This window comes from Phlebotomus argentipes, unplaced genomic scaffold (genome assembly GCF_947086385.1).
Source record: "Phlebotomus argentipes unplaced genomic scaffold, Phlebotomus argentipes genome assembly scaffold_4, whole genome shotgun sequence".
NCBI classification, from domain to species: domain Eukaryota; kingdom Metazoa; phylum Arthropoda; class Insecta; order Diptera; family Psychodidae; genus Phlebotomus; species Phlebotomus argentipes.
In genome coordinates, this window is record NW_026776174.1 from 11,590,375 (window position 1) to 11,601,418 (window position 11,044).

The following is an 11,044-nucleotide window of genomic DNA, read 5'->3' on the forward strand; positions in this document are numbered from 1 at the left end:
CAATTATTATTGTTTACGTAGGAAATTGTACAATCAGCAGTACTGAGAGTTTGGATAATACGATGTGGAAACGAAGATAAAAACTTTAGTTGGAGAGAGCGAGAAAGCGGATATTTGAATGGATTTGGGCAACGGACATTAGTGTACCGCATTTTACTCCAATTGTTCATTATTTCTCCAATTGTGCATTAATTACCAATTGTTTAATGCAATTTCAACAACTTTTATTGCACAAAACCACGAAAAAGGCTCTCGAGTACACTGAGTGTCGACTATAATCGCAATCTGTGAATTGTATTACGTAGGAGAGGTGAGAAGATGTGGGCTGAAGAAGGCGATGATCAGGATCACTGGGATCACTTTAGACAGGAATTGTGGAGATTTGCGACTGTGCACTGGGACAGACAATCTCCCTCAGGGTGGAAATCTCCTCGCGCAGAGCCAGATTCTGTGCCCGCAGAATGGCATTCTCCTGCTCCAGAAGTGCTGCCCGGAATGCAATCTGCGAGGTAAGTGAGTAGTTAAGCACGCTCTGGGAAGATTTCACAGGGTTTTGTCATATTTACGCGATCTTCTCTCAACTTTCTAGCGTCCCGGGACTTCTTTGCGGCCTCGTTGTTCCTCTTCCTGCGCTCGAAGTACTTCTCGTCCTTCTGCTCATCGGGAATGGGGCGCTTTTCGCCGCGCTGGCGTCTGCACAGTGCGTGAGGAAAAGTCGTATCGGCACTGGAGGAGGACGCCTCGTAGAGGCATTGAGAGTCGACAGGAGACGGGAGAGGGCACTTGGAGGTCGAGGCCAGGATAATGGGCGACACTTCCTTAGCGGCCGGATAAATGGTGAGCGGCAGCGATGATATCCGCCTGTCTGGACAGACATCCTTGAGCACGGTGAAGTTGTAGCACTGCGAGAGGTCAGCGGGAGCGAAGATGCGATTGTAGGTGCGCAGAAAGTGGAGAGTGTTGAAGGAGAGCGGCTCCAGGAGGGATCTGGAGGATCCATTGCACATCTTATCACCGAAAATCATCACTCTCGTGCCATCGCCACAAGAACCAAACGCACACTGAACGCCTCGCGCGGCCGAATCTCCTGTTTTATGCCCCAATTCGCGGCGGAAGCCCAGCCAATCGGATTGGGGTGATTGGAATCGGTGTGAGAGTGTCGTCGGCCAGGAGGGATGGGATGCCGTGCGCTGTTGCACACGAGGGTTGTACAACTCGAGGGCGTAACTAACTACCTTTCGTTACGATGTGATTCGAACAAATAACCACTCCCGCTCTATTAAAATCCAACTCTTTGCGACTTCCTTGTGCCGCTGAAACTTTCCCGCCACTTCCACTCGCCCTCGCGGGGATGATCAATTGACCGATGACCTCTTGCCCTCTGCCTGCGCGACACATCTGACGAAATTCTCAAGGCCCATTTGCGTCCAGGAGCGCTCGTTTCGACGTGGCAGGGATAATATTGGATCTATTTGTGTGCCTCGAGGGTTATTAAGTAAACCTCCGGGTAATTTTCAATTGTAGCCAACAATCTGTTTGTATTTTCCGATGCACCTGAATTATTTATGTGGCAACGCGGCCTCTCATTCGCGCCATCATGTTTCCCATCTACAATCGGAGGGATTACAGCGCTGGTTAAGTGACCATAAATCCATGACCTCGATCCTTCCGAGGGATAACAACTAGCCAACTATATTTGTAACTTTGCTTCTATTGTCTTTCACTTTTACTGCATTTGACAAGATTTTTGTGGGCACTCTGTCTTCAAGAAATCCTCAAACATAGAGAATATTTGCTAGTTTCGGAGTCTTCCTTATGTCTTATTTGAAAAATCTTACAATTCAGGATTTTTAATTAATGATTGGAACATATGCAGTTGATGAGTTATTATGAGTAATAGAAAGATAAATATTATCTTCACCAGAATATCCTGGAGATTCACAGAATGCAAAGGATTATTAGTGCAAAAACTTTCTCAAGAAATCGTAAATGCGGATGTTTAAATGGTGAGAAGCTTGAAAAGGTTTTTATTTGAATTCAATTCATTTGTAATGTATAAAAAGTAATAACAAAAAGACATGGAAAAATTACTTGGACTTCCTGGTTCTTTTCGCGGGCGGCGATGGCGAGGAATCCTTCTTCTGAGCTTTCTTGCGCGATGGCACGACAATCTCAGCGGCTCTCTTGTTCAGCTTGAGCGGAGTCTTGCCTCTCCTGGCGCGCTTCGGCGGAGATTCCTCCAGTTCCGACTCTGACGATTTCTTTTGCATCTTATCGCGCACTTTCTGCACATTTCGCCTGATGGCTTCCTCGTGGTCGGACTCCACAGCGTTGTCATGCACAGTGCTGGCGCCACTGCTTCCAGTGGCAAAGTTCACCTCCTGCTCTTCCCCATCAGATGAGTCAATTGCGTCACTTTCCTGTGAAGAGATCTCTTCCATCTCATCCTCGATAGCATCCTTGAGTCTATCCGTCTTGATGCGGAAATCCCGGACGCAATCGTCCTGAAGATACTTTTCCAGCGTCTTGTCTTTCGTTTTGCGACACAGAATCCTCACGAACTTGCTGAAATTCTCCATCTCTCGCACCACAGAGGATAAGTAGCGCGTGTTGCGCACTACAATAGCCACAGAGCCCTTATTTTTCGCTTCTTTGGCGGGCATTTCAGTGTCTGACTCCGGGGTCAAAAGCTCGTAGATGAACTTGATGAGCTGATAGCAAGACTTTGCCAGGGAACCGCCGCTCTTCTGCACGAGCTTATCGAAGCGCATGGACGAATACAACACGGACACAAGAGGATGCCTGGCTATCAGGTGCTTAGTGACGCCCGTCACTGCTGAGTAGTAGCTGATAATGAGGCGCAACGTGGTCTCCACAGGAGCGCCGAGTTTAATCTGCATATTCGAGATAGTCAGTAGACAATTTGCCACCTTGATCAGATGCATACACACTGCCTTCTCCATGGCAATCAGCGGCTCCGTGTGTTCCTCCGACTTGGTAGCGCCCATGATCTTCACCCTGGCCAGAATGCTCTTCATCTTCGTGATTAGATATTCCACATCCGTCAATTCCTTTCTCAACGCCTGCAGAAGATGCATGAGGCAGGACTCCGCTGTGCCTTCTTCAATAGACTTGAGATTCGACGGCGTGGGACGCTCGACGCCATCGTCTTGAATAATTCCCATCATCTCGCTCAGCTGTGACGCCACAGAGCTGAGGAACAATCCCTCGTCTGTCTTCATGTACTGCTGGAAGAGCATCTTGTGCACGTTGTCGAGATTTTTTCCGAGGATTGAGTGCTTCTGGCAAAACTCCTTCAGCCAATTGAAGGCAGTCGAGGATTCAGGCTTCTCAGGCGGAATATGGGAGTACAACATCTCCAGGCATGAGAGCAGAAACCCAGGAATCTGCCGAGAGTTGCCATCAATATCGAACAGCGACGTCTCCGTCATGCACTTCTCCAGAAGCTCTTCAATCTCTCTCACCAGGAGGATCACATTTTCTGGAATTGACTGATTCTCGTTCGTGATGAAGCGCAGAATGTCACAGAGCTTCTTCTTGTACAACACATCGGCCGTGATGAGGCATTGCTTGAAGGATTCAACGCCCAGAGCTGCTGCCTCCACATCGAATCTCTCCATGATGGGAATCAGGCTGGAAGAGAAGGATTTCGTGACAAATTTCAGTGTCATCAAGAGGTGAAGACTTACTTTTTGACGCAGTTCTTGAAGAGGATCTTCGAGCAGGAGCACAGGAGCATCAGAAGACGTCGACTGTGCGCAACGTGCTTGTATTCGGGCTGAGATGGGAAATCCCTCAGGAAATCCCTGGTGATCTTCAGCACATGACAGTGAAAGTCGCGATTCTCTCGGAAGGAAGTGATTTGTTGAGTTGATCCAAAGATATCGGCTTTCCTGGAAAGCACAAAATTGGTTAAAAAGTTCCTAATCTTGCTAATTTGTGTTACTCACTCGTAGATGATAATCAGGAATCGCTCAAGTGTGGCAAAATCCCAGATGCAAGTCGTCTTGTCGGGATGAAACTTGGGTACTTGACTTAATTGGCTGATGAATGAGATCTTCGTCACACTCAATGATTTGCCCTTTTTTCCAGGTTTCTTTACGGATTCCCACTTCTCCTTCAGGCTCTTCCTGCACTTCTCGTAGTGCTCAAACACCTTCCCAATCTTGTCCAGGTAGTGATTTGAGGGAGTCGACGCGAGGGCGCAGTACGCCATCACGCCCTCGAGGCAGTGCAGAAACTGTTGCCCAACGGCGAGACTGAAGGACGAGACTGAGCCAGAGATGCCAATGCTCTCAAGGCTCACGTCCACAATGCGATTAATCACGTCCTCCAGCAGCTTCTTGAGAATCTGGGTGTCATACTGCATCTCGTACTTGTCGCACGTGAACACGCAGAAGCCCACGAAGTAGATCAGCGCCCCCAGATTGTCCCACACCTCGACTTGTGTCTCGTGTTCGTGGACGAACTCCTTGAATTTGATGACGAAGCTGAGCTGATCCACTTCGAAGTAATTGCGGAAGTGGTAGTCGATGAAGAAGAGAATGTGAGGCGCTAATTGTGTATTCTGGTCTACGGCACGCAGCAGAGTGTCGTAGCTGATCTCCTTCATCTGCACGCTCTCATCGAAGACCTTTCGCAGAATGCCCAGAATCTCCATGGTCAGCATATCGAAGTCTCTGTTGGGATTTCCTCGGCTGCCCAGCGTGGATTGAGACATCATTGAGAAACCGGAGATGCTCACTTGGCTCATCACTCCAACATTGGAAGCGCCAGCGCGGCGACAGTTGCTGTTCTTCATGTGCTTCAGTAGCGTTCCGAAGCCATAAATCCCAAAAGTTCTTGTCGATTCGTCATTGGAGAACATCGCCTTCCTCAGCGTATCTATCAAGTAGTCCCTCGTGACGTAGGAGATCCTGATAAGCGGGTAAATAAACGTGACAATCCTCATGGCATGATGTCCAGGGATCATCAGCAGGAAGTCCATGAGATTCTTCAGGCCGTCTATGCACTCAGACACTGCCAAAGTGCTGGTCAGACTCAAGTTGTTCATGCACTCAGCCAGCTGCGGAGCTTCGTAATTCGCCAGCAAGAACTCCAGCAAATCCTTCACAATTCCCCTCCCGAATTGCTGTCGCTTCCTCAGGAACTGTTGCAGCAGATTTATGGCCATGCTGTTGAGGTCCGGCTGGTTCTTCGCCTTCAGCAGTGTGAAGAGTAATCCCACGAATCCGGGCGTCACTACGTCCATTCCCACCTTGCTCTGCTCAAACAGTATCTCAAAGAGTCTCTCGACGTTCACAAAGTTGCGGTTGAAAGTATTGCGACACCAGAGTGACTCGCTGGCCATTTGCTTCTCCTTCTGGGCATTCTTGATCACTGATCTGAGGAATTGCAGCGCCAGCGATTGAGACAGGCGCTTCATGTCGATCTGACGATTGGTCTTGGAGATCGTGAGCACCGCTGTGGTGACGAAGGGCGTGAGAATGTAGTACGGAGTGGCTGACAGGGCACGGAAGGACGCCACTATCTCCCTCTCGGTCATGGAGAACTCCGTGACGCCGCTAAGATGGTACAAGACAGTCTCCTCGAAGTTGCGCATCTCCTTGTCCGAGTGCTCCTCGACGGAGTCACAGGATGTGGTGTTGCTCTCGAGGTCTTCGTACATCTTCTGGTAGAAAAAGCTGTTGAAGTACTTCTGCAAACTGAGGATCGGCATGATCAGCAACGTCGGACTCTTGCTCAAGGAGAAGAGCTGGTACGCCATGGACGGGATTTCCGATGGCGTGATCGCAGGCAGGGCGTCGCACAACTTCTTCATCACCGTCTCGCGCTCCTCCTTGGTCATCGCCATGTCCCGGAACATCTCAGCCAGCGATATAACAACCCCCTTCGGCCACCTCAGCGTCGTCCAGCCCAGGAAAATTTTCGAGCGATACTCAGGCCCAGTCATCGCAATCTCATTGACAGTGATCTTAGGGAGTTTGCTGATGAGACTTACAGTGGGCGGGATGAGATCTTTCCAGACAGTGAAGCTGGATGTCTGATCGCGAATCAACTCCTCGCAGAATTCCACAGTTTCCACCAAGCTTTCCTTCTCGAACTTCGGCAAATCCCGCAGGAATTCCATCACCACGCCACAGATCTCATTGTTATTGGCTTCCTTCTCCTTCAGACCTTGCAGTCTGGTCATCAACATCTGAAGAAGGAGGCATGGAAGAAGCGTAGGAATGAGGAAAGGAAGGCATAATATTTGTACTCAATTTATGTACCTTGAATCTTTCCTTCGCGGAGAATTCCTCATGCATATTCTCCATATTTTCAGAGATATTCACTCCTTTCCGCTTCAAACAGCACAAAATTATTGTGGAAATCTCCTAAAAACACGAGAAAACACAGCCTTTCGCAGGATCAGCAGGATTTGTTTTGTACGCATCCGAATTTCACAACGAGACGTCACAATTTGCGAACAATTTTGGCGCAATTTGACTCATAACCTCAAACCCTGGAACCGCGCGAAGGCGCAAAAACGGCTTTTGATCGCGTGGTCCTCTGCATGGAAAACACTCTGTTTTCATCTTTTTCCATTTATTTACCCTTTTTACATCAATTTACAATATACAAAACTCGAAAAACTGTATCTGCACATAGAGAACATTGTTGGATCTCATCATAGAATAAAATTTTCGAACATAGCATGGAAAGAAAATAGAAAGTTTTCTCTATACAATTGTGGGGCAGAGGATAAAATAATAGTGGAAAGTGGCAGACATGGAAAAAAGGAGAAAAAGGGTAATTCTCCGTAACAGATATCAATCAAAAGAACATTAGAAAACTATCACTCGCCGCGATTCACGATGCAGATGTTCAGGTGATAGAGAAATTCCCACGGAGTGTCGTAAAAAATACCCAAAAATCGTGTAATATCCAACACAGAAAAGGGGTAATCGTGCATAATAAACTTTTCTTCTTTGATTTCCTTCCCATCTTCCTGTTCAAATCAGATGGTGAGGCAGCACGCAATCTTTACCCTCCAATTTGGGTGGCTCTTTAGCCATTTCTTGCTGTCTTTGCCACCCGCCTGAGCAAATATGTGAACAAATTGATTTGGTGTCTATTTCTCTGTTTAATACTTCTTCCCTCTGTAAAATTCGCTCGGCATTATTGAAAATAATATTTGCCCAATGTGGATAACAAACATTTGTGAATGGCTGATCAATTTGTCACCTTTCCTGACTGAGAGAGCATAAAAAATGCATGGGAAAAAAATATCACCTTATTCTTTCCTCCCTCGCCGACACGATTAGCCATTAAGTAACCTCATGACACCGAGGGTGGCTTGTGGAGAAGAAACACAATGAATAAAAAATCGGGTACGGAAAGTCGGGAGATTGTGTGTTGGCGATGGGTCAAGAATCAAACAAGTAAATCGAATAATTTGCTGTTAAGTGATCACCACTCTCTGCAGTGTATTTCCTCCTCGACGAGGGCGGTTATTTTTTCCCTATTAATCGTGTGGCTTATTTAGTGTCTCGTGTTTGACGATTGAAGGGAAAATGTACAATACATAGTGTGTAGCAATGAATTAGTAATTTGTGTGAAGGCGAACAGTTGTTGCCCACCGCGCTATGACGCGAAGTGATTCAACGCTGTCCCTCTCTAATTGTACCATCGCATTATCGAAGGAGCGAATTTCCTGGGCAATTTGTCGCGTGGAAACTCTCTGACCCCTTCATCGATGTCGCATCATTTATTTAGGCTGTCGCCCGGACACTTTTCAGCAGATATCGAAACTATGAACCTGTATTTCCTCCCTCGTTGCAATCACCTGCAATTACGCATAGCATAAGACGATAATTTCACCTGCGCATGAGAAAATCATTGTCTTTACCAGCCGTGATTTCAGGAATCCATCAGTCGTCGATCCAATATCGACAACACCCAACTTCTCCATTTGCTGCTCTTCTTGGCTCTCCTTCTCAACTCCCTTCACTTGCTGGCCGCACAGAGCGAAGACGTGCTTCTCCGTCACTTGGATCTTCCTCACGAAATCCCTGCGAAAGTATGATCCTGCAAGAATTATTCCACCAACTTTCACTCGATCCTTCTGCATGCTCTTCAGTGGAGATGCGAAGGATTTCTTCATCTCCGAGCTGTCGAGATTGTTGAGCGCTTGGCTCTCTTCATAGAGTTTCCTCTCATTTTTCACAATATTCTGAATGGCGCACGATTTCGCACTCAGATTCGCTTCATCCGCATCTTCATCGATGACACTTTCCTCCGCAACGCCTGACGCTTCCTCTCGCTCCACATGGATTGGTTTCAGCTTCACAGAACCATCGGAGAAGCCAATCAACAAATTCTTCGTCGAAGGGCACATTTCAATGACTGTCGCGTAGAATTTACTGCTCTTATCCGCCACTGGAATCTTCGCAATTCCCTCTTTAGTGGACTTGTTGAAGAACAATATAAAAGGCTGATTGGTAGTCACAAAGTATCCCTCAGAAGATGCTTGAAAATCTGTGCAGAGAACTTCTGAATTGGAATCCTTTTCTCCATCCTTGTCTTGAAGCTCTCTCAAAGCCGCGTCGCTGAATAAATCGCTCTCGAAATATGATAATTTCCTCTCGAAATGATTCGTTGACGCTCCATTTTCCATCAAATGCACTCGCAGATCGATAACATTGCTCTGGACTAGCTTCAATTTGCTAAAAGTGTGATCATTTGCATTGATTGCGTCTGCAGAATTAATCGAGGAAGTCTCAAGAAGTAGCCAAAGAATCAGAATTCCCTCCTCATGCAGGGAACAAATCTGAAAAATACATTGAAAATACTGAAAGTCGAGAAGGTGAGGATTTTAGCAATAATCACCTGAATTGGACTGAATTCTGTAAAGAAATCTCCCTCAGATTTCCATTCTATGCTCTTCATGCTCACAATCCGACCGAAATGTTGAGAACTTCCAGGAATTCTGGGAATTATCAACTGGCAAGGAACTTGTCCAATTGCACGCTCATCATCCTGTCCCTGTAGAGACTCTTTAGTGTCCCAGAGTGAGAGAGATCCGTCGAGCGATGCAGAGATCACAGCTTCTGGAGACGATTTGTGGACCAGAACACAGGAAATGTCACTCCAGCTGAGCAGAATCTTCACAGGATATTGCGCATCCAGGATATTCCACAGGCCCATTAAGTGAGAGTAGAAAAATCCCTCCAACTCTGGTCTTAGCTTGTGAACAGTGATGAGAAGATTCGGAATTTCGCGGTCTGTGAAAAGTCCAGCGACGAAATACTGCTTGAAAACTTGATGATCGAGAGAGAGATTGAAATATCCATTGCTTTCTGATATTGGCGAGGGTTTCAGTCTCTTCCCTTCTGTCTTCTTCTGGATGACACTCGCAATTGCCACGGCGGATTTCTGCAGGAACTGATTAAGGCTTTCGTAATCAGGAATGCGACTCAAATTCCCGAGAGATTTAAGTGATTTTCTATTACTTCTGCCCGTACCGATTCTCTCATCGTGATAAGATGATCCCATGCCCAAGCTGAGGACTTCCTTTGAGAAAGTCGGCGGAAACTGTGTCCATACACTTTCCTGGTCATGTTCGTCGGTTTGAGTGTCTTGATCCATTTCATTGTTCTCCGTTTGCGTGGAGATTTGCGTTGTGTTTCCCTGTCCATACACTTTCATGTAGTATTCATAAGGAATGGGCTTTAGCTCGAACAGAGAGAACGTCATGACATCCAGAGAGATCTTCTTCATCAATTCCACTCCGCGAGAGTTCTTAACTTCCTTCTTGGGGATTCTCTTGGAGATGTTCTCCTCCCCAAATATCACTCCTGAATCATTCTGCTCCTCAATGTGATCCAGAGGGGATCTTTCCCTCTGAATTCGGAGCTCATAGTTCCCCGAATCGAGCTTTCTCTCCTCATCTTTGGAGTGCTGCGCAAGTTCTGGGGATGTTGTTGGTGTCGTTGACGCACTCTCATCTGCAGAGTCACTCTTGTCTTCCTCTGGGCAATCCAGAGACTTGTTATCATCTTTGGATGACGTCTCAGACTCGAAGTCCGACTCGTAAGATTCAAAATCATCCTCATAGTTGTATTCTTGGTCATCAGGAGAGTCTTTCTTCTCCTTTTTCTCGTCTCTAAGCTTCTTCTCATCATCAAATTTCACCTCAAAGGCTACAGCAGACTTCACAGTAATAGATTCGGATATTGAAGAATCTCTCTCATCGGATGCAGACTCAGGATCTTTCTGTGTCTTCTTCTTCAGCACGACAATCTCTTCGGGTTCCAGTGTTCTGGTTCTGGTGCGATCCCGAGGCAAGTGACTCACTTCAGTCTTCCTCTGCGACGGAGGAGAGGAAACCGTGACATTGTGCACACGATTCATTACATTATTCTTCGATAGCTCAGGAATTGGTTTCGCCTTCAGTGGAACAGGTTTACTTGAGGCTTTTGCAGTACTTTTGAGCTCAATCTTTGCTGGTTTCTTCACAGTTTTCTCTATAGATGATTGCTTCTTGATCCCCGTTGTTGTCTGGCTGGATGTTTTACTCTTCTGCCCTGAAGCCTTTGCCTTCGCAGGATCCTCCGTGACCTTCGATGTGACTTTACTAGAAGGCTTCTTTGGTGCTTCTGCAGCCACAATTCCGGTTCTCCCTGATGGTTTGGTCTTTGGACAGTTAAGATAGGTTTTTCAGTATCGCTCAAGTGTCCGGAAAAACCGGGAAAATTGCAATTAGTGTGCATAATTGTGCAGCAAAAACCAAATCTGTGCACAGCTTTGTCTCCTAAGAAAATGTGTTGAAAACACAAAATAAATTAAAGCGTGGCAATAACTGGATTTGCAGAATGACAGCGCATCTCTTGTAGACCACAAATTACCAATTTACCTTTACAATCCTCGACATTATGCTTTTTCTTTAGACAAACTCTGTTTGTTTATTTTTGGAAAAGCCACAACAAACAACTGCTAGCATGCCAGATGGCAATCTTCTTGCCAGCAATCTTGCCAGCAA

At 46.5% G+C, this 11,044-nt stretch overlaps 2 protein-coding genes across 2 annotated transcripts; both read right to left on the minus strand.

Annotated features, from left to right (window-relative positions):
* Positions 1-1,476: 1,476 nt before the first annotated feature.
* On the minus strand, positions 1,477-6,385 carry LOC132257637 (Fanconi anemia group I protein). The gene is made up of 4 exons (XM_059754625.1): positions 6,294-6,385; positions 3,972-6,220; positions 3,711-3,914; positions 1,477-3,654 (listed from the first exon to the last, which is right to left on the minus strand). Exons 1-4 carry the CDS (start codon positions 6,336-6,338, stop codon positions 2,088-2,090), a joined length of 4,065 nt encoding a protein of 1,354 aa, XP_059610608.1. The 5' UTR covers positions 6,339-6,385; the 3' UTR covers positions 1,477-2,087.
* Positions 6,386-6,607: 222 nt separating this feature from the next.
* On the minus strand, positions 6,608-11,020 carry LOC132258865 (cytoplasmic dynein 2 intermediate chain 1). Its single transcript, XM_059756380.1, has 4 exons — positions 10,919-11,020; positions 8,893-10,698; positions 7,913-8,833; positions 6,608-7,849 (listed from the first exon to the last, which is right to left on the minus strand). The coding sequence occupies exons 1-4, from the start codon at positions 10,934-10,936 to the stop codon at positions 7,799-7,801; spliced, it is 2,796 nt and encodes a 931-aa protein (XP_059612363.1). The 5' UTR covers positions 10,937-11,020; the 3' UTR covers positions 6,608-7,798.
* Between the last annotated feature and the right edge of the window lie 24 nt (positions 11,021-11,044).

Excerpts from the sequence above, each read along its gene's own strand:
- LOC132257637 (XM_059754625.1), bottom strand. The coding sequence starts at position 6,338 with ATGGAGAATATGCATGAGGAATTCTCCGCGAAGGAAAGATTCAAG. Across the intron at positions 3,915-3,971 it reads TTCCTGATTATCATCTACGA|GAAAGCCGATATCTTTGGAT; the intron begins GTGAGTAACACA and ends TGTGCTTTCCAG. Across the intron at positions 3,655-3,710 it reads TTCAAGAACTGCGTCAAAAA|CCTGATTCCCATCATGGAGA; the intron begins GTAAGTCTTCAC and ends CTTCTCTTCCAG.
- LOC132258865 (XM_059756380.1), bottom strand. Across the intron at positions 8,834-8,892 it reads CAGAATTCAGTCCAATTCAG|ATTTGTTCCCTGCATGAGGA; the intron begins GTGATTATTGCT and ends TGTATTTTTCAG. Across the intron at positions 7,850-7,912 it reads GATTCCTGAAATCACGGCTG|GTGATTGCAACGAGGGAGGA; the intron begins GTAAAGACAATG and ends GCGTAATTGCAG.